The sequence below is a fragment of the Molothrus ater genome, chromosome 16 (genome assembly GCF_012460135.2).
Source record: "Molothrus ater isolate BHLD 08-10-18 breed brown headed cowbird chromosome 16, BPBGC_Mater_1.1, whole genome shotgun sequence".
Taxonomy (NCBI): Eukaryota; Metazoa; Chordata; class Aves; order Passeriformes; family Icteridae; genus Molothrus; species Molothrus ater.
Window position 1 is genome coordinate 2,325,831 of NC_050493.2, and position 23,272 is coordinate 2,349,102.

General features: G+C 63.3%; 1 protein-coding gene across 1 annotated transcript; it reads right to left on the bottom strand.

Annotated features, from left to right (window-relative positions):
* Positions 1–180: 180 nt before the first annotated feature.
* On the bottom strand, positions 181–23,272 carry MYO15A (myosin XVA). The gene is given in 66 exon segments (XM_036392581.2): positions 181–518; positions 610–750; positions 957–1,090; positions 1,360–1,493; positions 1,594–1,727; positions 1,827–1,987; positions 2,093–2,189; positions 2,458–2,535; positions 2,951–3,045; positions 3,177–3,307; positions 3,476–3,558; positions 3,645–3,718; positions 3,930–4,002; positions 4,108–4,162; positions 4,241–4,374; positions 4,974–5,179; positions 5,547–5,621; positions 5,773–5,884; positions 6,109–6,250; positions 6,330–6,448; positions 6,525–6,640; positions 6,975–7,050; positions 7,282–7,341; positions 7,424–7,545; positions 7,749–7,845; positions 7,928–8,018; positions 8,293–8,431; positions 8,516–8,579; positions 8,691–8,752; positions 8,876–9,002; positions 9,081–9,169; positions 9,255–9,349; positions 9,498–9,689; positions 9,834–9,906; positions 10,018–10,196; positions 10,966–11,201; positions 11,291–11,386; positions 12,294–12,424; positions 12,508–12,589; positions 12,750–12,803; positions 13,074–13,158; positions 13,227–13,402; positions 13,491–13,608; positions 13,848–13,972; positions 14,089–14,134; positions 14,260–14,414; positions 14,777–14,854; positions 15,013–15,138; positions 15,409–15,540; positions 15,615–15,710; positions 15,792–15,915; positions 16,142–16,200; positions 16,299–16,412; positions 16,508–16,669; positions 16,825–16,938; positions 17,023–17,086; positions 17,562–17,665; positions 17,998–18,003; positions 18,149–18,239; positions 18,403–18,477; positions 18,734–18,843; positions 18,946–19,009; positions 19,242–19,324; positions 20,087–21,978; positions 21,981–22,684; positions 22,722–23,272. Coding segments are annotated over 66 exon segments (9,888 nt in total). The 5' UTR covers positions 23,246–23,272; the 3' UTR covers positions 181–416.

The following is a 23,272-nucleotide window of genomic DNA, read 5'->3' on the forward strand; positions in this document are numbered from 1 at the left end:
CGCCGGCGCCCCCTGGCGGACACGGCGAGCGCGACAGGCGGGCGGGAGTGATTTAAAGGGGGGGCACAGGGAAACTGAGGCACGGGTGGGATGGAGGGGAAACTGAGGCACCGGGATAGGGAAACGAACACGGAGATCGGTGGGGGAAACTGAGGCACGGGAATAGGAAACACATGGGGATCGATGGGGAATCAGACACGGGGGGCAGCATCCCTCCTGCGGCAGCGAGCGCAACACAAAACCACGGACACTGGAGTCATGCCGGGCTGCCGGGCGTGTATAAAACCCCAGAACAACAGCGGGGTGGTGAAGGGGGACAGCGGCCACTGGCCAAGCCGGGGGGACCCCATGGTCACTGCACGCTCTGTCCCCCCTGCCGGGGGTGCGGGGTGCCGGGGGTCCGGGCCGTGGCGGGCTCAGAGCAGGGTGATCTCGCTGGGCGGCAGCGTCAGCCTCTTCTCCCGGGCACCCAGCAGCCTCTCCATGTGCGCAGCCACCACGCGGCACAGCTCCAGGCCCTGCAGAGGGACACAGCGATGGGCAGTGGCCGTGCCACCACTGTGAGAGCCCCTGCAGGGCCCCCCTGCAATGTCTCCAGGTGTCCCCGACCTGCTCCAGCTGCAGCTGGGTGATGCCCTGGGCCAGGAGGTCTCCCAGAGTGATCTCCACGTAGGGAGAGCTGGATCCGGCCGTCGGGCGCTGCGTCCGTGTGGACTGGATCTCATTCAGCGAGAACTTGGCCATGAGTTCCTGGGAGGGGACAGGGGGCTGCCCTGTGTGTCCTGGGAATCCCTCTAAGGGGACCAGGGACCCCAGTTTGGACAGGGTTTGGAGCAAACTGGTCTAGTGGAAGGTGTCCCTGCCCATGGCAGGGGGTGGAACTGGATGGGCTTTAAGGTTTGTTCCAACCCAAGCCATTCCATGATTCCATGGGTCCCACACGGCCCCACACCTACGTGGGTCTCCTTGCTGAGGAAGTTGAGGCCGTTCTGGTTGACGGCCAGGATACAGGGCGAAACGATGGCGTTGTTGCTGCAGCTCTGGATGTAGAAGAAGGACGAGCCAAACATGGGGTAGGCGCTCAGCAGCCCTGCAGGGCAGAGGATGGGGTCTCAGTGCCCACTGCCACCCCCATCTGCCCGGTCCCCAGGGTGGCTTTGCACCCAGGAGCAGCCAAAGGAAAAAATGTGTGTCCCTGCCCTGTCTTGTCCTGCCAATCCATCCTGCCCTCCATGTGCAGCAGCACCCCAGGCTCTGTGCAGGGACAACCAGCGTTCCATCCCCATCATTATCACCCTCCAGGCAGCATTGCATCCTCATTAACGTATGTCCTCATTAGCATTGCATCCTCTCCCTCACCCAGGAACTGTGCCCTGGCCTGGTGGGCGCTGAGTGCCTGGGCTTGCTGCACGTGCTGGGTCACCATCTGCAGCCAGGACTGCGGCTTCAGCAGGCGGAACAGCTGCGGGGGGACGTAGTCCTGCATCTCCCTCCTGTGGGGAGCCCGAGGTCAGGGCCAGCACTGCCCGGTGGCTCCCCAGTCCCACGGGACACGTGTTTGCCGCCCTCCAGGTGCCCCGTGCCCTGCCGTACGCCGTGGGGAGGTGGTGGCGGTCCTTGGCTCGGTGCTGGAGGGCGGCCAGCTTGGCCACGTGCGGGAAGTGCTGCTCTCCCGGCCTCGCCGGCGGCAGGACGGTGAACAGCCCCTTGAGGTAGTCAGGGAGCACCTGGGAGGGGACAGAGCACAGGGACAGGGCTTGGGGACAGGGCACGCTCTGAGGGAGGCAGGGAGGTGGCCCTGGGGGAGGCTGATGGGGTGGCCCGACCTGGTTGTAGTGGACGGTGACGTAGAGCTCGTTGTCGAACTTGAGGGGCTGGCCCCAGACCACGCGGCGGCACCAGAAGCTGTAGCTGCTGTCCCGGAGCTCGGTCTCCGCAGCCACGTCCAGGACGTATTCCCGGCGGGTCAGGGGCCGCACGCTCTGCCCTGTGCCACCCCGGAGTCTGAGTGTGCCACCACACCACCCGTGGGGCTGTCCCGTCCTGGCTTGTCCTGTCCCGTCTGTCCCACCCACCCCTGCCGGCTCCTCACCTCTGTCGGTCACCACAAAGAGGATGTATTCCTCCAGAGCCTCTGGGTTCTGCAGCCCCATCTCACAGCACAGCTCCTCGATCACATCCAGAGCCACCTGGGCACAGGGACAGGTGGCTGGGACACTGCCACATCCCCCTGTTGTGCACTGGGCCACCAACTTGTCCTGCACTGAGGCCCATCCCAGTCATGAGCCCCTTCCCCAGGGGATGAAGTCCCACAGCAAGGACAGCCAAAGCGTGCAGCTCCCCCACATCCACCCCCTCTGGGTGCCCACAGCTGAGGTGTCACCATAATCTTCACCATAACCATAACCATCACCATAATCTCGGGGTGCACTGAGCCTCCTGTCCGCTCTGGCTCACCGAGCACGTCTTGATCTTGAGGTGCCTCTCGATGCCACCGGGCAGGAGGAAGAGCTGGCGCTTGGCGCTGCGTCCAGCCTGCATGGAGGGACACACTGGGCTGCAGGGGGGCCCTTCACATAGCAAAAACCCACAGGACATCCCAAATCCTGCAGCTATCCCTAAGGAACCATCGCATTGGGATCATCCTGTCTCTTGCCCATCCTGTCCAGTTGAACCATCATGCCCCCAGCTCCATGTCCACAGAGCTCCATCCCCACTGGGGACCCCTGAAGGCTCAGGGAACCCCCAAAGTGGTGAAGAGCAGACCCTAAGAATGGCAGTGCTCTCTTGGGAAGATCCCCAAAAAGGATCAGCTCCATTCCAGGGTGGTGTCTGAGGGAGATCCCAAACCCTCAGGGAGGACCTGACCCCATGTGGGTACCCAGAACTTCTTGGGTGGGATCTCAAGCTGACACCAGCCCTGTTCCACCCCATGAGCCCCTGGCCTCACCACCATGGCCTTGAGCTCCATGCTGCTGGGGAAGAGGCTGCGGCCACCAAACTGCAGGGTTTTCCTCAGGTTCTGCTCACAGGCTTTGGCGATGCCTGGCAGGAGCAGGGACCAGCATGAAGGATGGGGCTGAGCTGCTCTGTTAGAGCTCCTCCTGAGCTCTGTGACACTGGGGTGTCCTTTCCCACCGCCCCCCCCAGCACCCTGAGGTGTGCACAGCCCCTACCGTGGAAAGGCAGCTCCGGGTGCCTGCTGGCATCCTGCAGGAAGGCCAGGAGGAAGGGCCGGAGCACCTCAGAGCACTTGTAGTAGGCAGCGAGGATGTAGAGCAGCCTCCAGCCCCTCTGGCAGCTGTCCCTGTGGGAACAGGCAGGGCTGATCCCCTAAGCAAGGTGAGGGTGCCCACAGTGGCACAGGGATGAGGTCCCCAGGTGTCCCCCCCAGGCTGGAGCAGCTGGCCTGGCCAGGGCACAGGCGTCCCAGTGCCAGCCTCTGCTGCTGTCCCACGTGGGTGGAGGGACTCACGGCTTGGAGCTGGTGTTGTTGGTGATCTGCTTGATGATCTGGCAGTACACCTCATCCCGCAGGACCTCGTGCTCTGCACACAGCTGGGGACAGGCACAGCTGCCACCTCTCTGCCACCCCCTGCCCAGGCCACCACCCCCAGGACTCAGTGCCCCAGTGGTGGATTTACCTTGAGCACGGTGCAGACGATGTCCAGCTCTGTCTGCCCCCGCACGGGGTGGTCACCCATGAACTTCATCACAGCTGGGGACAACAAAGCCACACGGTGACACAGGTCAGCATGTCCCTTGCCCAGGGACGTGCTCTCCTGGGTGGGCACATGGAGCACTGGGACCAGAAATAAACTCCCCTAGGACACCCCCTCTGCCCATCCCAGTCCACCCCAACCTCCTCCAAGGGCAGGGCTGGGGATGGCTGAGGGACAGGGGGACAGGACACTCGTGCCCCTGCCTACCTTGGAAAGCCTCAGCAGCCAGTTTGTTGAGGCCACCATCCACAAATTCAATGAGTGACTCCTGAATGGGAATCTGGAGCGGGGGGAGAGGACCAGCTCTGGGACCCTGCTGGGACCTCAAAGGGACCTGCAGGTGACAAGCAGGACAAGGCCACCCCAGAACTCCACCTCCCCATACCTTGGTGAACGTCAGCATCTCCAGCACACTTGGCACCCTCATCCCACGGGAGTCCCTGGCGGAGGGGCAGGGGAGCAGGTGAGCACAGGTGTCCCCACCATGGCACACCCCTGTCCCAGCTCTGGACACTCACGTGGTCCCACGTCGTGCTGCACGGAAATGCCGCTGGGCAAAGGCCAGCATGGGACAGGCACCAGTGACATCCCCGAGCTGCTCGTCACCATCTCCCTCTGGAGCCTCCACAAAGGTGGCACTGGCTGGGGACACCTGTGGAGCAGGGCAGTGGGCACCAGGCACGGCCAGCACTGGGGACAGCCCCGGGCCAGCACCTGTGGTGGTGTTTGAGAGTCCCAAGGACAAGGTGAGGGATGAGAATCTGGACTCCATGTCTCAGAAGGCTGATATATTATATTATATTATATTATATTATATTATATTATATTATATTATATTATATTATATTATATTATATTATATTATATTATATTATATTATATTATATTATATTATATTATTATAATACATTACATTATATTATTATAATACATTACATTACATTATATTATTATAATACATTACATTATATTACATTACATTATATTACATTATATTACAATGATATACTAAAACTATACTAAAGAAAGAGAAAGGAATGAACAATAAAATCTTGTGACTGCTCACAGCCTCGACACAGCTGGACCGGTGATTGGTCATTAACTAAAATCAATTCACATGCTGGCTAAACAATTCTCCAAATCACATTCCAAAGCAGCAAAATATGGAGAAGCCGAAGCTTCCCAGCTTGTCAGGAGCAAAGATCCCAGCGAAAGGATTTTTCAGAACACATGCTTGTGACAAGGACCCACCTCGGTTTTGCGGTCCAGCTCCTGGGCAGCAGCAGTGGAGGCCACGGCCACGGCCACGGCTGCTGACGCTGCCACCTTGCCCTGCTTGTCCCTGGGCTCCTCCTTCCTCTCTGCAGGCAGGTGGACGAAGTCGGGAGCTGCCACGGGCTGGACGTACTCGGCAGGGAAGAGCCCCGACCTGCCATGGATGGCCCCGAACTTCCACCCTGTGCCAGACAGATGGTGGGGATGGCCCCGGGCTGGCAGCCACGGGGTCACCCCTAAAATTCTCAGCCTGATCCTTCCCACCTCTGCACCCCCAGCTCTTTTCAGGGATCTGGCCATGGGTTTTGGCTGGAAGCAGCTGCTGTTTGGCATCACTCAAGGGAAAGGTATAGACCACAAAGACTGTCACTTGAGGGACGTGGGTGGCACCAGGGTAGGACCTGCAGGCAGCATCTCCCTGCATCAGGTCAGTGCCAAAAAGACTCCAAACCATCCTGCTGAGGGGTGGCAGAGGCAGGACCCTGCCCCGCGCCCCAGACCCAGGAGGGGACACACCAGGGACACACACAGGGACAGTGTGACACCCACCAAAATCCTGCGTGCCTGTCTTCAGCTCCTCCAGGTACATCACCTTCTTGCGGACCACACAGCCATAGTAGCGGTCTGCAGGGACACCATGGGGACACCATGGGGACATGGGGTGTCACAGGATGCAAGGCAAGCACACCTCCAGGGCAGGGTTAGCCATCAGTCTGCTGCCCCTGTGTCCCCCATCAAAGGCATTTTGGCATGGGGGGCTTTGGGGGTCCCTCACCTCTCTCAGGGTGCTCCAGTGACTGCAGGTGGATGATGTCCCCTTTGTGGAAGCTGAGCTGGCCCCTGTCCTCTGGGCTGTAGTTCCTCACGGCCACCACATACTGGGAGTCCTGGGCACAGGGGGTGTGGCACAGCCCATGCACGTAGGGACACCCACACCTCACCCAGCACAGGGACTTCCAGCACCCACAGCCTCAGCACCATTCCCCCAAATCCAGCCATGGTTCCATTTGCAGGATGCCCTCCTCTGTCCATCCCAACCTCCCAAACACAGGCACACGGGCAGGTTCTGATCCCCAGGACAAACCCCCCCTGGCCCCAGAGCACCCCCCACCTTCCTGAGCTCTGTGATGAAGTGGTCGACCATGACCTTGACCTGGGGGGCTTTGGGGGAGAAGAGGATGAGCTTCTCTCCACGCAGGTTGAACTCCAGCATGTTCCTGGATGGGGTGGTCACGAAGAGCACGTCGGGGTAGCTGGGGCAGGGCGAGGGGAGGCTGAAACACCCGGCATCTGTGGCACCCACAGCACCCACCCCACCCTGGCCACCCCTACCTGTAGGCTCTCAGCACCCGCAGCTGCTCCCCGGGGACGTTGGTGCCCTTCACCACCCGCAGCAGCTTGATGCCAGTGTGGGACACGGCCAGGATCTGCACACCCGTCCCCACGCTGCCCTGGGGGCCAGGACAGCACCTCAGCCAGGGGCACAGCCACGCTGTGGATCCATGCTGACCACAGCCGGGCCCTCACCGTGGCAGGGAAGAGGCGGGAGAAGTACACCTCACAGCCATCCCTGGCTGCAGCAATGATCTCCCTCTTGACACTCTCGGTGGCCACTGGGCTGAAGGAGTCCAGCTTGTTCTCCGCTGTGGGGAGGGGGAGATACCTCCTGTGAGCTCCCCCTGCCTGGAGAGGATGTAGACAGAGTTCCCAACAAAATGGGATGCTCATGCCCTTCCCATGCCTGGACTGTGCTGCAGAGACAGACGTGTGTCCCCCAGGCAGCTGGCTGAGAGCTGACACAACTTGTGATGTTGTGGAGCACTAAATTACAGGGGGGTCGCTGCTTTTGGAGGCAAAACTAGCCAGGGCTAAGCAGAGCCAGTCCTGGCTTGGAGATAGACACCCAGGAGAAGAGGACAGGCACAAGAGTGGCTGGGTGTGAGCCCCCAGGCAGGGAGCAGCAGGACACAGGGTTACCAAAGAGGGATTTCAGGCGGTGCCGCTCCTCGTGGCTGATCCGGATGCAGGTGTCGGACAGCACATCATTGAAGATCTGGGAAAGGGGGTGAGGAGCAGCGGGCTTGTGTGGGGAGGAGCAAAAAACCCCCCAGCCCCAGCGTGCAACAGCCCCAGCTCCTCCACGGCAGCTCAGCAGGGGAAGGCAGGGTGGGCATAGTGGGAAGGCAGGGTGGGCACAGTGGGATGAGTAAATCATCACCCCACTGGGGAGTACCCCAGCTCCCAGGGGACCCCGGGGTGCTGCGGGGCCAGCTCGGTGCCTCACCTGCCGGAAGATGAGGTCGAGTAGCAGTGGGTTGTTGATGTTGTCCTTGGGGTAGAAAACCTGCCAGAGAGAGACCAGGGCTTGGTGTAAACCCTGTTATCCTTGGCACCAGCCTGTCCCCAGGTGTCCCCACAATCTGTACCTCCTTCCGGATGAATATTTTCCAGGGCACGTTGTGGTAGGTGTAGAAGTCCTCGCTGCAGCTGCGGTGCAGCTGGGTCTGCACCTGCTGTGCCTCGGACGGGAGCTCCCGCGACACAAAGACTGCAAAGGCACAGAAAGCCTTGCAATCCCTGGGGGGAGCCACCAACAGCTGCCTCCACCTGGGGAAACTGAGGCACGGGGAGCAGCCCTCTGGCTGAGCTGGACACAGCAGTTACTCCACCAGGCATCAGCTGTGCCACTGGGAGGGTGAAGTGCCTCACTCTACCGTGGCCCCCCAGTGCCACAGCCCTGCCCAGCAATACCTGGGGGCTGTGGGGCTGCAGGACGTCCTGTGGGTGCTCGTGGCTGGTACCTGGCACTTGGCACGGGCTTCACCGCAGCCACCACCTCCTTGGGCCCCTGCAAGGCACAGAGGGGCTGTGGGCAGTGCCAGTGACACCCCAGCCTCGTCAGGGGCACATGGGGGTGGCCACATCCCTACCACAGCCGATGGCACCCGGGCTGCTGAGAGCTGCTCCTTCAGGATCTGCATGGCTTCCTCGTGGGGGTCCAGCTTCTTCCCAAAGAGCTTGCTGCCAGGACAGAATCCCACATCAGCTGCACCCCAGCATTCCCTGTACCTGACACCACCTGCAGCCCCATCACTTGGGGCACCCCATCATCCCCTACACTCCATCATTCCCTACACCCCGCTATTCCCTACACCCTGGCATTCCCTACATCCTGGCATCCCCTACACCCCGTTATTCCCTGCACCCCATCATCCCCTACACCCCAGCATCAGGACCAGCCCATGCAGCCCCAGGCAGGAGAAGCCCCAGGCATGGCTGGGAGCCAGGTGTGCACCTGTGGGGCTGGGAGCTGCGCGGGGCGGGCTGGCACTGCCGGATGATGTTGCGGATGTCGTGCGTGGGCCGCGGGAAGTGCTCCGAGTTGAGCCGGGAATGCCGCACGGGCTCTCCCGGCCACCGCCGGCCCAGGGCTGCTGCGGAGCCAAGCACACGGCTCAGGGCCCCTGGCTCAGTGCCACCAGCCCCTGTGGCCACCCCGATGCACCGGGACCCCTTACCGGCTTTCTGGGAGTAGGGCCGGGGCTGGGGGACATGGGCTGGCGTCCCCTCTGTCGCTCTGCCCTGTGAAGGACATGATGCTGTCAACACCCGGCACCTCCTGCTGCTCCCATCCCCAGGGGCTGCCCCTGAAGCAGAGAAGGGGCCCGGCCCCTCCTGGCCCCATGCACTGACCGGGGCTGCGGGTGGCTGGTTGACATCTGCCCGGCGCTGTGGGGACGGGTCTGGCTCTGTGCCTGTGGCAGCAAAGAGGAGAGCTCAGTCAGAGCTGTGGGGCTCTGGGTGCAGGGATGTTCCCCACACCAGGGAAACTGAGGCAGGGGGCTGGGAGGGGATGTGGGAGTGCTGGAGGCGCTCACCCCTCGGCTGGCGCGTCTCCGCAGCCACGGGAGGCTCGCTCCGGGTGGCATCAGTGCCACTGTGGCCCCCTCCCACGCCACCTCCTCCCTTCAGCCTCTGTGAGAGGATGGATGGCTTCTCCAGCTCCTGGGGAACAGGTGTCAGGGCACAGTGGCCGAGCCACCTGCCCCCAAAATGCCTCGGGCAGGGGGACACCCCTCTCACCCCATTGCCGTAGGAGAGCACGGGGTCAAAGAGACTGTCCAGGTACCGGTCCAGACCCTTCTGGCTGCGTGGCTCCCCAAATTCCCCATCTGAGAGGGGACAAGGCATGAAAAAGGCATGGCAGAGCTTTGTCACAACGCTGGGGGACAGGAGCTGGGAGGAACAATGCCCTACCATGGGGGTGATACGCCTCCATGGAGGGCAGTGTGGGGGCTTTCACAGCCGGGGGAGGAGGCACTTCATCCAAATCAAATCCGTGTCCCAGCACCCTGCAGAGAGGGAGGATGCACTCATCAAGCACCCCCTGGGTGCCAGGTTTCCCCTCAGGAGCCCGCCCAGCCCTGGCACCCATCCAGCCCCGTGCCAGGGTCCCCCCCCAGCCCCACAGTGGGGCACCATCCCTGCCCGGGTACCTACGGCCGGCTGTCCCTGCTGGGGCTCTCGGTGCCATCCCACGCGATGAGGAAGCAGGATTTCTGTCTGGGGAAGCCCCGCAGCAGCTCCAGGTCGGAGACAAGGTCCAGGACATAATCGTGTCCAGCCAGCTCAGCCCACTGGGCACCTGCCTTCATAGCCACAGACCAGCCACGCCAGCCCTCTGCCAGCCCTCTGCCAACAGCCAGACACTGGGGATAGGCACGGGCTCCACAGGGACACCCTGCCCATGAGCTGGGCATTCGGGCTCCCACATCCTGGGGACACCGAGGTGACACCGTGACCTGCCGGGTGGGTGGGTGCCAAACCAGCACCTACCTGAGCTTCAGGACATCCCCTGCCAGGTCCTCGCCTGTGCTCCAGGAGTGGATGGGGCAGGAGAATTGGTCACCTGGGGAGGGATGGACAGTGAGCAGGTGCCACCAGCCCCCTCTGCCCATGAGGGCGGCCACCTTGGGACCAACCCTCACCAGCAGCGTGCCCAGCACCCCGCTGCCCTCACCGTTGAAGCAGTGCAGGTCCAGGGCCATGCTGGCCTGGCGCCGGTTCGCCGTCCACTCCAGCAGCGACGGGGGGAAGGTGCGGGCGGCCGCGGCGCCCAGCTGGGAGCGCGCCATGGCCTGCATCAGCTTGCGCTGGCACACCGGCTTGTAGCCAGCGAAGGCGTAGTCAGAGACAAACCTGAGGGGAAGGGAGGCTGCTGCAGGAGGATCACGGGTGCCAGCTTGGCACAGGGCACCACAGCTCTCTTCACAGAGAGCTGCAGGTACAACTTTCCCAAGGATTTTTCCTGGGGAAGGCAGAGAAAGCTCAGAGAAGAAAACAATTTTTATCTCTATTCACTGCTCTTGTTGTTTGGCACATGTGGAACGTGTTATGGAGATTGTTTACCCAAAGTGACTTCTTAATTGGGCACTGGTGAAGGTTGTTTTGATTCCTTGACCAATTGGATCCATGTGTGTCGTGACTGTCTGGAGACAGTCACAGGTTTTTCTTTAGTATTCTTTAGTATAGTATTAGTGTAATATAGTATAGCTTAAAAAAGCATTTGTTCAGTTTTCTGAATCATTGGAGTCACAGCACATTATTCCCCAGCTGGGGGATCACCTGTTTCTATAGAGGGATTAAAAGCATCCCTGGAGGGATCTTGGCAGCATCCTGGGTACATGTGCCAGGCTGGCCCTGGGGAACCTAGAGGGACATGGGCACATATGCCAGCTTGGCCAGAGGGATCCTGAAGGGACCTCAGAGCATTCCCAACAGGACCTGGCCATGTGTGCCAGGCTGGCCCAAGCAATTGTGGAGGACCCAGCTGGGGTGTAGGCAGCATCCTCAGCCACAAGTGCCAGGAGAGCCCTGCAAAGCCCCAGCAGTGTTCCCAGGAATGAGGGGCCGTTCCCAAGGGTCCCAGCCATGCCCATGCCCAGCCCAGAGCCCATGCCCAGCTCACTTGAGCAGGTACTTGTCGAAGGCGGCGGACGGGGGGAAGGCGCTCAGGCAGGTGGCCAGCAGCAGCCAGCCCCTCTCCTCGTTGTTGACGTTGGTGTTCCTCCACACCTGGTTGGCAGCTTGTGCCAGGAGCTCGTCCCGCAGCCCTGGCACTGACAGCCCCTTCTGCACGATGTAGTTGCCAAAAAGGGTCTCCTGAGGGCCGCCCAGCCCCGGGTCCCCCATGAACCGCAGGATCTGCCACAGGGACAGCCAGGTCCTCCCTCTGAGCCCGGCACAGAGTGGGCAGGGGACTGTGGTGATGGAGCCCGTGCCATGCCACCTACCAGCTGGAAGAGGCTGAGAGCCTCGTGGCACAGCTCCTCATCCAGCCGGGTGAGGGGGGCTTTCAGTGGGGCCGTCAGCATCCCAAATGCAGGTTCCTGCGGTGACACCCGCACCCATGGCTACCTGGGGACAGCCTCAGGCCACGAGGGGCTGGCCCCACGGTGCTGGGCATGGTGTTGATGCTGGGTGGAGCCTGTGGGGCTGCCAAAGGGCTGGGGTGAAGGATGGGGGCAGCAGTGTCCTGGGAGTGGGGCAGGGAGGGGCTCAGGCTGTGCTGGCAGCACCAGAGATGGGTGGTGAGGCACTGGCACACATTGCCCAGAGAAGCTGTGGCTGCCCCGTCCTTGGAAACGTTCAAGGCCAGGTTGGACAGGGCTTGCAGCCACCTGGTCTAGTGGAAGGTGTCCCTGCCCATGGCAGGGGGTGGAACAGGATGGTCTTTAAGTCCCTCCCGACCCAAGCCATTCTGTGGTTCCATGGCAACACCTTGGCAAGGCTGGGAGCCTTATCCAGCCCCGGTGCTGTCATTCAGGATGCCGGGGACTGGGAAACACAGGGCAAAAACGGGGATGAGGAAGAGGAATGAGGCAAAGTGTCGGTGTTTGGGGCCAGGGTCCGGGAGCAAAGCGACCTGGTCTCCCGCCCCAGCGTTCCGGATCCGCCCCGCGTCGGGCGTCCAGGAGGGCTCAGCGGGTCTGTCTCTCTCCGATAACCTCAGCAGGGTCCCCCCGGCCTCTGGAGACGACAGGAACCCACGGGGAGGGAGGGAGGTGGCAGCCAGCTCCCCACAGCACCACAGCCACCCCGGATCCAGCCTCTCTTGCTACCCGTGGCGTCCCCGGGGCGGGAGCCGGGGCAGAGCCCGGTGGGACAGGGCGGGGAGCCACCGCGGGGACCCTGAACCTCACTGCTGCACCACGGATCGGGGTGCCAGGGACTCCCCAAAAGCTGTCTGCCCGTCGGGAAAAGCTCCCCGCTGCCGGGCCGCGGCGCCCACCTTACCTGGAAGTGGCCCCGCACGTACTTGGCCATGGGGTAATCGTTGATGTCGAGCGGGAGGGTGAGCTGGGGGTCGGGCTGCAGCGCCGGCGGCGGCACCAGCACCACGCAGCCGGCGTTCACCTCCCGAGCGGCTGCGGCACAGCGGGAAGGTTCGGCACGGCCGTCGCGGGGGGAACAAGGGGCTGGGAGCGATGGCGGTGCGGGACCCGCTCACCTGCAGCGGCCTCCAGCAGCCCCATCAGCTCGGCCGGGATCTCCAGGTGGGTGACATCCACCACCTCCCTCCGTGTCAGCTCCTGCCGCCGCAGCACAGGGATGGGACACTTGCCGTGCTGGTTCCTGCCCCAGTACCCACGGGTGCCGCGGCCAGGAGCACAGGGATGGGCAGGACAGCACAGCGACACGGGCTGCACATGCATCAGAACTGTGCACCCACCGGGGCTGTACATCCTTTACCTGCTTCATCCTCTCCTTCTCCTCCTCAGCCCGCCTGCGAGCATCCTCCTTCCTCTGCAAGCAGAGCAGCCATGCTGAGTCCCACTGGGGGGAGACCCTGAGGCATCACGGCACCCTGGGTTGCCGTTGCCCTCTCCCCAAAATCAGCAGGGTTTTCACCCCGAAAGGCACTGCCCACACCCAATGGGACACAGAGGAGGTGTAGGGTGGCACATGGTGGGGCTCACGGTCTGGGGATGCCACTGTGTTTTCTCCAGACTGAACATGCAGCAGGGTGGCAGCAAGTCCCCTGGACGCCCTGGGATGTGACAGGTCCCACCTCACCTTGAGGTACCTCCGGCGGTTCACGTAGATGTGCACCAGTGACCTGAACTTGATGAGCGTGTGCCGCATGCGCCGGTACCGCTGCCTGCGGGAGGGCACCCGTCACCCTCTGCCACCCACCCGCGGCCACCCGCCACCCCCGGGGACCCCCACCTGGCCAGGTATCCCCGTGCCCGGCTCTGCAGGAGGACGATCTTGCGGCGGAGGGAGCGGAAGCGCCGCTTGATGAAGAAGGTGCGAGCGTAGCGCTGGAGCGTGAGCGCGGCCAGGTGATGGGCACGGCACCGCTTGCTCTCCAGAGCCTGGTACAGCTGCTCCTTCAGGAAGAGCTGGGAGCAGGGGTGAGGCTGTGAGCTCCCCACCTTGGCCACCACCCCGAGGGCATCACCAGAGCCAAGCCCCCTCCCAGGACAGCACCTTGGTGACACCGACGTAGTACATGCTGGGGTTAACGGGGCAGAGGCTCCTCAGCATCTCCACACAGTTGGCTCCATTGGGAATGACATTGGACCACATATCAACGAGGCAGCGGTACCTGGGTGAGCCCATGACACTGTCACCACACAGGACCCCGCTGGGACACCACCACCCTCCCTGTGGTGACAAACACTGCAACGGGAGCTGCAGCTTCTTCCAGAGCTGTGTATTAACACAAGGGGTTCCCAGCTCCCACTGTGGGTGAACCCCAGCCCAAATGCTGCCCCCAAAGCACCCACAAGCTCTGTGGTGTCCCCTGGCTGGGGTGGCAGTGCCCAGCCTGCAGCCCCCGGGCACCTGTCGATGAAGACGAGGAAGGGGATGCGGATGGGGTAGCCCTCCTTGCGGATGCGGATGGTCTCCAGGATCCCCGAGTACCGCAGCTGGCTCCTGACCACATCAGGCTCAAAGAGCCCTGGCTCCTGGGGTGGGGATGGGGAGAAGCATCAGCAACTGCATGGGCAAACCCCCACCTACCGTGTGCCCACACACTCCCAGTGCCAGCAGGGCAGGTAGCACAGGCACCAGCAGCTCTCACCTTCTTGTTGTTGGGTTTGATGCAGCGCACAAAGAATGGGTTGCACCTGTGACAGAGAGACTCTGTCAGCCACAGGGAGCAGGGGACAAAGCCAGCCCAGGTACCTTGGGCTCAGGTCCAGCTCCCAACAGCCCAGAGGACGGCCTGGCTGCCCACCCTGCCCACACTGACCTCTCCATCCTCTCCACTAGCTCCAGGAGCGACTGCTGGAACCGTGCGGCCACGGTGGGAGCCTTGTACCGCCGTGTCCTGGTGCTGCTCCTCCTGATGAGGCTCCTCTGCCGCGCCATCACCTGGGCGTGGCCGAAGAAGAGGTTGGCCACCACCTTGGGGACACAGGAAAGGTTAGAGAGGAGGAAGGTGGCTGGGATGGTGCAGCTCTCCCACATCCTCTTTGCAGCCCAGCCGCTCCTTTTTTGCCCAGCCCTAATTGTGGCCTGGATAGGGATGGGGATGAGGATATGGATAATGCAGAGCACAGGAGCAGCCCATGTGCCTGTTTGTGCCAAATGCTTGAGGGGTCAAAGCCCAGAGGATCCCATGGGTGGAGCCAGAGGCATCCTCTCCTTCTGGTCCCCCTGGGCTTCACTGGCCATGGGGAGACACTCGCGGACACGGAAAGGGATGTATGGAAGGGGGCTATTGGTGCCCAGTGTCGCTGCAGAGCCAGTGCCAGGCAGGGCCCTACCTTGGTCCTGCTGCTGATAAACAAGTCCAGCACATCCTGACGGACCTGGTCATAGTTTTTATCCAAAAACTTGTGAACCTGGCAAATAGCAAAAAACTCATGGTGAGCAGCCTGGCAGGACGACAGGGTGAGGCAAGGAGCTCCAGGACCCCAGCCAGACCCCAGAGATGCATTTCTCTCCTTGGTGCAGGATCAACCTTCTCTTTAACCTGCCTTAACATCCCAATGTCACACACCTGGTAGGTCACCTTCCCTGCATAGTGCTTGATGGTGAACTCGGGCAGGGGCATCTTGGGCTTTGTGTAGAGAGGGTTTGTCCCGTGGTGATAGTGACACTTCTGGAGGAATGTGTGGTCAGTGGCCTGGGAAGGGACACAGGAGTGACATACACAGCAGATTCAGCAGCAAGCTGGAGCTAGGTGATCTCCAAAGTCCTTTCCAACCCAAATCATTCTGTGATTCCATGACATTTCTATGATTCTTTGGGCTTATCCAGCCTGGAGGAACCTGGGGGATTTCCCAGGTTGTCTAGAACAGCCCAGGAGAAGAGCAGCCCTGGGCCATGGTGATTCCCCAGCCACAGTGCTCTCCCAGTGCTGGCTGCACCTCATCACCAGGCAGCCCCTCCTCACCTGGGGGAAGCAGCTCTGGTCATCCAGGATCCGGAGGATGCCGTAGGGTTTTTGGGAGATGAGGTCAATGCAGGGCTGGTTGTCGCTGAAGGGGATCTCCTTCCACTCGATCTGCTCCCGGATATACTCCTCCTGCAGGGTGGGCACCAGGTCAGCCCCGTGCCCCCAGCCCCACAGCAGAGCCCAGCACTGCCCACCAGCCCCACCTGCTCCTCCTGGAACACAATCCTGTTGAAGAAGAACTGCAGATACTCGTTGGCGTAGTTGATGCACAGCTGCTCGAAGCTGTTGAAGTTGAGGTCCTGCGAGAAGGAAGATCCATGGAGCCTGGGAGGATGGAGCTGGGACTGGGCCAGGATGGAGGTGGGATGAATCCTGCTCACCTCAAAGCCATAGATGTCCAGGATGGCGATGGAGAGGGCCTCCTGCCGTGGGTACACCAGCTTGTTGATGCGATCCGTGAGCCAGCCGAAGAGCAGGGAGTAGAGGGTCTTGGCAATGGCATCCCTGGGAAGGGGAGAGATGAGCAGAGTGCTGGAGCTCCGGAATGGCACCAGTGTATTCCACTGCCACAGCCAGCACCCACCACAGCATCAGTTTTAATCACCACAGAGTCTAATCCACACTGGGGGACCTGATCATCCCCTTTCCCAGCTGGAATTTCACTCCCCACGCCATCCCTGGGGATGAGACCCCCCCACACCCTCCTGCAGTGCAGCCCCCTTCCCTCTACCTGGCATCCACGGCGCTTTCAACAGTCAGAGGGGTAAAAATCTTCTCCCGCTGCGTTTCCTGGTTGGGAAATGGCATGGTGGGCTTGCAGCAACATCAGCCCTGGTGGTCCCCAGGGGCCAGAGACCCCCTCCCAGGCTGTGCCCCCCTGCACTCACCGTCACCTTGAAGGTGATGGCTTTCTGCAGGCCCTCAGGGGACACCTGCAGCAGCTCAGCCACCGTCCGGATCTCGGTGGCGCTGACCACCATGGCGACCTCCTGGCAGTCAGTCTGTAGGACACAGCAATGCCATGGCATTGGCAATCCCCCCTTTGCCACATCCCAAATCACACCCCAGGAGCACAGCTCGGCCCACCCTGGGCTACCTCGTATTTCTCAAAGTAGACGTTGCCCAGGTGGAGGACGGAGGAGAGGATGCGGAAGATGCTGTTCTGCTCATCCACGCTGAAGTTCAGCACCTCCATGGTGTTGAGCAGCCGGCGGAAATCCTCAGCGTCATCCTTGCCAGGAATCTCACAGTTCCCACCCTGGCACAACCCCCTCAGTCCATCAGTGTGTCCCAGGGGGTCAGCACCCAGCATGGGGGGGATCACCCTGCCCTGGGCATCCTCCTCATCCACACCTTGAGGGCTCAGGAACCCACCAAAATCAGGCTGTGGGGTGGCCGGGGAGGGCGCAGTACCTGGTTCAGGTAGTAGTAGGTCTCGGCGCCCTGCAGGCAGTAGCGCTGCCGCTGCTGGGACGGCAGCCCTGCCAGCATCTCGTAGAAGATGTGGTAGTTGCGCTCGCTCTGGGCCTGGAGAGCAGAGGACAGAGCTGGGGAGGGGGTGGCAGAGGGGGCAGAGTGGGGGGCAGAGCTCAGGACCCCCTCACCACGCACCTGGAAGACCACACGGGATTTCTCCAGCAGGTACTGCGAGGTTATGGCACCGCAGATCAAACCGCTGCAGGGAGAGTGGGTACCGGGCTGGCAACCTCGGTGTGGGCAGGGGCTGTGGCCCCCCAATGCACCCACCCGTGCCCCAGTGCCCCCCAACAAAATGGGGGGTCAGTGCTGCTTCCCAGATTCCCCCCAGCAGGGATGGGTGAGCAGGGAGAGGCATCTGCACCTGGCTGTGATATTGGGCACTCCCTGGCAGGATCAGTGGGACCAAGAGAGGATGGGATGGGATGGGATGGGATATGAGGACAGGGATGGGCACTGGAATGGTAGAGGTGCCAGCCAGCACTGCCCTTACCCCAGGGACAGCCACCTGTCCTCAGGTGCCATCACCTTTCCAACACCAGGTTTATCCCAAAACCATCCCCATGTGTCCTCCCAGAGCCAAGGGACAAGGGGCTGGCTTGGGCTGGACACCCCTGGGGCAGCAGGGGACATGGGGTGGGAGCAGCCACTCACAGGTTATCAGCATTACTTACTCCTCCAGGAAGATTTCCACAAATTTCCCAAACCTGCTGGAATTGTCATTCCTCACGGTTTTGGCGTTGCCGAAGGATTCCAGCAGAGGGGTCGCCTCCAGGATCTGTTGTGGTGAGGGGGAGAGCTGGGGGGGTAAGCCTGGGCACCCGACACACCACAGGGCATCTCCAAGGCTAGGGCCCCCCCTTTGACACCCTGCCACCCTCCCTGCCACCCCATGCTCCACACACACACCCGTGGGTGCCCAGATTTGAGGTGTGCACCACAGCCAGGTTAAATGAGGCTGTGAGAGAGCACAAAGACTCCATCTGTGTGCATGCACTGATTTCCTGCTGTCCCTCCCGCCTTTCCCCCGCAGGTGGGGTGCCATGGCCAAGGTGCCACCACGATTCTCTGTCCCCCTGACCCATCCCAGCACACATGCCCCCTCAGTACCTCGATCTGCCATGGTCCAGGTGGAAGCGTTGGGACAAGGAGAGAGCAGCAGAGCCATGAGGAGGGAGGGATGGAACAGAGGGATGGAGCTGGGAGAAGACAACAGGGACATGGGGACTCAGGGATGTCCCCAGAGCAGCACCCTCCCTACCTGTGGGGCAGCGCTGCGTTTCTGGCTGACGGCTGCCAGGTAGCTCAGGATCAGCTTGGTGGCTTCAGTCTTCCCTGAGCCGCTCTCCCCACTGAAACACAGAGCAGGGGCATGGCTGGGGCCATCAGCAGGCAAGCAAGGGGTGCCCACCCCAAACCTCCCAGACCGATGGGGCCGAGCCAGGCTGGTGGCAGCAACCCAGCAATCAGGGTGGTGTTGATTAGGGGCTGTGTGTGGGGACAGCCTTGTCACACCTGATGACGATACACTGGTTGTGTTTGGCATCCATCACTTTGGAGTAGGCGACGTTCGCGATGGCAAAGAGGTGCCTGGGGTGGGGAGAAGCAGAGGGTGGCAGGTGCCACACTGGCCCAGCACAGGGACCCCCAGAGTGCCCCGAGCATCCCCATGCATACACACAGCTGCCACAGCACCCAGGGACCCAAGGTCTGCTGCAGGACCCGAGGGTGGGAGTGACCCCGTCCCCACGGGGCATTTGGGGACCGCCTGGTACTCACGGTGGGGGAATGGAGGGTGGGAGTGACCCCATCCCCACAGGGTGTTTGGGGACAGCCTGGTACTCACGGTGGGTTTTCACCCAGGGCTCTGCCTTCGTACTGCTGCACCTGCTCCTTGCCGTAGATGTTGTAGAGCCGGTAGGGGTTCACCGACACCAGGATGCTGCCAATGTAGGTCTGCCAGAGAGAGAGTGTGGGGCTGTGAGCCCTCAGAGGGGGGTGACTCCCCAAAGACCCCACCCCACAGTCCTTGGGGGATGCTGTGTCCCCTGAGCTTACATAGATGAGCTGGCGCTCGAACCGTGTCCGGATGTTGCTCAGCACTGCAGCCTCCTGGAGGTCCCTGGCATGGAGCAGAGGCTGAATTAGGGGGTGACAGAGGGACAGAGGAGGTGACAGAGGGACTCTGCTGTGCCCAGAGTGTCCTCAGCATCTCCAGGCCCAGGAGGCTGAAGCAGAGCCCGTGTTGGGATGAGATGGGGTGGGATAGCAAGGTCAGGGGTAAGGGGTTGGGGGCTGCAGCCCCATTGTCCCCCACAGCACTGAGTCATGGTGCAGGGGACAGGGACACTCACTCCAGCTGGGTCATGTCCTCCAGCCCGTCCTCCTCCTTTGGCTCCTGGTACCGCACGATGGGCAGGCTGCACAGTGACTGCATCTGCACGGAGCAACCAGCCCATCATGGCAGGGACGTGCCACCACCCTCAGACAGCTCACACAGCCACCACCACCACCCCGAAACACCATCTGTGTGACCCCACACCAGGGGACACACAGTCAGCGTTGGAACCCCAAGAAAACATGCCACAGCCCCAAAACCAGTCCCCCAGCAAGAGCACAGTGTGTCAGCTGAGAGCAGCAGTGCTGGAGCACAGGAACATGAAGCCACCAAGGCCACCTTGGGGCTGGTCCCAGGAAATCCTGCTCCTGGGAATCCCGGTCCCACTCACCGTGGGCATCACCCTCAGTGCAGGTGATGGAAGGGGGCTGGGGCTGCTCCCCCCGGCCACGTGCAGGGGTGACACAGGACAGGTGTCACACAGGAGCCTGGCTGGCCCCCGGCCAGGGGGTGGGCAGGAAAGCGGACACCCCGCCGGGTCACCGTGCCACCTGCACCCGTCCCCGCGGATCGGATCGGGTCTCTGCATTTCCATACGCCAGAATCAAGTGTCCCCAGAGGGGCCGCTCGTGGGGGGACACACAACTGGTGACAATCCCCTCTTGCAGCCTGCTCCCCACCAGCACCCAGAACACCCACAGCCATTTACCCCCACCCTGGGCACTGCAAACCCCCCTGCCCCGATGCCTTCGTGCCCGAGAGAGCCATCAGGCCCCCCTTAACTCTCCACTCTGCCCCGGGTCCCAGCTGCCAGCTCACCCCCGGCTCCATCCCCCCGAGGGGGCTCCCCGCGGGCGTTACCTTGCTGCGCCAGGGCTGCTTGCTGCCCAGGTACCCCTCAGCCCAGGGGTGCCTGTCCCTCCAGCCGCCCGCCGGCGGGCGCTGGCACAGGTACCGGGCGATGTCGGCTCCCCACTGGCCTGCCCACCGCCGGCCGCGCTGGGTGGGCTGCCGGGGCAGGCCCTGCTCGGCCGTCCAGGGGTCGGGCATCTCCCGCACCCGCACGACGTGCTGCGTGGACCAGTGCTGCTTGTACATGCGGGATGCGCGGCGGAAGGAGCCCAACCTCTGCACCTGCGGCGTCACCACCGCGTAGCGCCCCGCGCCCTCCTCCGCGGCCGCCCCGTCACCCTCCAAGGGCTCCGGGGGACGGGGGCCGTGCCGGGGGGCGGCCGGGGAGCCGGGGGCTCGCCCGTGGGGGGGCGGGAAGGCGGCACGGCGGGGCGGTGAGGGGCTCCGGTTGCCGCGCGGGTTGGAGGGGAGCACGGGGCGCCCGACGTCCGCCCAGCCCCGGCGCCCCGGGGGTGGGCTCGGAGAGCGGCGGATGCTCCCGTCCCGCCGCGATGGGCGCCGGGGCAAGGGGGGCGAGCGAGTGGAGGGAAGGCGGCTGGGGGGTGAGGATGAGGGGGCTTTGTTGGGGCCTATGCTCTTTACGAGCAGCGAAGCCAGGGACTGCGCCACGGAGCGCCCCTTGGAGAGGCTGCGGCCCCCCGCTTCAGCAGATGGCCTCGGTGGGGGGGAGTGGGGGGCCATCCCCGCAAGGGGCTGCCCGATGCGCTGGATGAAACTTTTGGGGGTGCTGGGAGCGGGGCTGGGCGGAGGGGGCACCCCGGAGGGACCCCGCCAGGGGGGCAGCTCCTCATCCCAGGAGGGGCCGGGGGCGCCCAGGCGGCGGCTGCCGGGGCGGGACGATGGTGCCAGGAAGGGGCTCCTCTGCAGCGGCTTCACCGCCTTGGTGGGGGGCTCGGGAAGCCGGGGCCAGGCCTGGGGGAGCGGCAGCCCGGGGGGGCTGCTCCGCCGCGATGACAGAGATCGCCCCGAGGCCGCGGGCCCCCCCAGGCGCCTCCCCCCCGGGCCCGGCGAGCGGGGAGCGGGCGGCGGCGGGGCGGGGGGCTCGGGGCCGAAGCGCCGGAGGCTGGCACCGAGGGAGGGCGATCGCCGCGGCCCCTCGCCCCGCGCGCTACCGGGGCGCGGGCGGACGGGCGGCGGCGATGGGGAGCGCCCGGGGTTGGCGAAGGGGTTCCGGAGCGACGGCCGGCGCGCAGCCCCCGGCTGCCCCCAGGGCCCCCCCGGTGGGGAAGAGTCCCGGCCCCCCAAACCGGCGCTCTCCATCCCCGGCAGCCTGCGGCTGGAGCGCCTGTAGGAGAGCTGGGGGGTGCGGGATCCCCGAAACGCCCCGGCCCCTCGCGGCGGGCGGCTGGCAGGAATGGAGAGGGATCGCTGGAGGAACTGGCCCAGGGGGCTCCCGCACGCCCGCGCTGCCGAAACCGGGCGGGCCGGGGATGCCGCGGGGCCGGGGGCTGCCGGAGGCGGCGGCGGCTCGTACTCGTCGTAGTCGTCCTCGTCACGGGCGGCGGGAAGGTGGGGGGACGGCGGGAGGGGCACGTCCAGGCGGTCCCTGCCGAAAAGCTTGACCTGGGGTCGGGGGAAGAGCCTGAATTTCCTGTTGAGGGAGAGCTTGGAGGAGAGCGTCTCCCGCATGCCCCGCAGCGAGGAGGCGCTCAGGATGGAAAAGGGATACTCCTTCTCTTCTTCCTCCTCTTCTTCCCACTCCTCGGGCTCCTCGCCCTCCGCGATCCCCTCCAGGCCCAGGGCGTAGGGGTTGCAGGAGGATTGGGCGTGCGGCGCCCACCCACCCTCGCTGTACTGGATGCGATGCTCGGGGTACTCGCCCCCAGGGTACCCCCCGGAAAGGGCTCCCCAAAGTCCTCGTAGGGGTCCCCCCTGTAGCCGAAGGGCCCCACTGCCTCCTCACCATACTCTGGGTCGCTGCTGTACGGGTCATAGAGGCCATGGGGAGACCCACCACCAAACGCTCCCTCATCCTCGAGCTCTGAGTCACCGTAGGGGTGCCCTGGCTGGTCTCCATCCTCCCAAAACCCCCCGTAGTAGTCGTACTCCTCCTCTGTCTCATAGCCAGGGTAGTCAGAGTAGGGGGCCGGCCCCGCATCCTCGAAGCCGTACCCTGCTGGGTAGGCTGGGCTCTGCATGTAGCCTTCCTCCTCCTCGGAGTAGTTGTGCCGGGGGCTGTAGGCTCCCTCCTCCTCCCCGTTGTAGCCGTGCCACGGGCCGTAGGCTCCATCCTCCTCGGCGTAGCCATGGTGGGGCCCATAGGCCCCATCTTCCTCCTTGGGCTGACCGCGCCAGGGCCCGTAGGCTCCATCTTCCTTGCTGGCAAAGCCACGGCGGGAGCCATAGGCTCCATCCTGCTTGCCATAGGCGCCATCCTGCTTGCCGTAGGCTCCGTCCTCCTTGCCGTAGCCTCGCCGGCGGCCGTAGGCTCCGCTCTCCTCCTCGGCCCAGCCGTAGCGCGGCACGGGCGGCTCGGAGCGCTGGGAGCGCCGCCGGGACGGCCGCCTCGCCATGCTGCCCTGCCGGGAGCGCCGCCGGGACGGCCGCCTCGCCACGCTGCCCTGCCGCGGAGTGCCAGGGCAGCCCGACACCGCCAGGGATCCGCTTCATGTTGGCCCGGTGCCTGAGGATCTCATCTTCCGCGGGGAACGGCAGCTTCTTGGCACCGATACGGGACAGCCAGGCCGCGTCCGTGGCCCGGCCGCCCCCCACCAGCCGCCCGCGCCGGGACAGCACCTTCCTGGCCAGCCAGCCCGTGGCAGCGGCCGCCTTGCTCAGCACCTGAGCCCGGGGCTTGAATTTCCTTTCCGGGCGCCGGCGGAAGAGCAGCGAGCCGTCCTCGGGGTCCTGCCCGCCCCGCCGCAGCAGCAGGAAGGATGGCCTCGATGGTGACTCCTTCTTGGCCTCCTCCTTGGCCTCCTCCTCCTTCCTCTTCTTGCCCACCTGCTTGAAGCGCATCATCAGGTTGGAGGTGGACTTGAGCACTGCCTTGTTCTTCTTTTTCTTCCTCTTCTTGGTGCTGTGCTTATGCAGCCCCCAGAAGAAGCGGGATGTGTTCTTGAACTGCCCCTTCTTGGGCCGGCGCAGTCCCAGGTTCTTGAAGCCCATGAAGAGCTTCGAGGTGCTGCGGAGGCT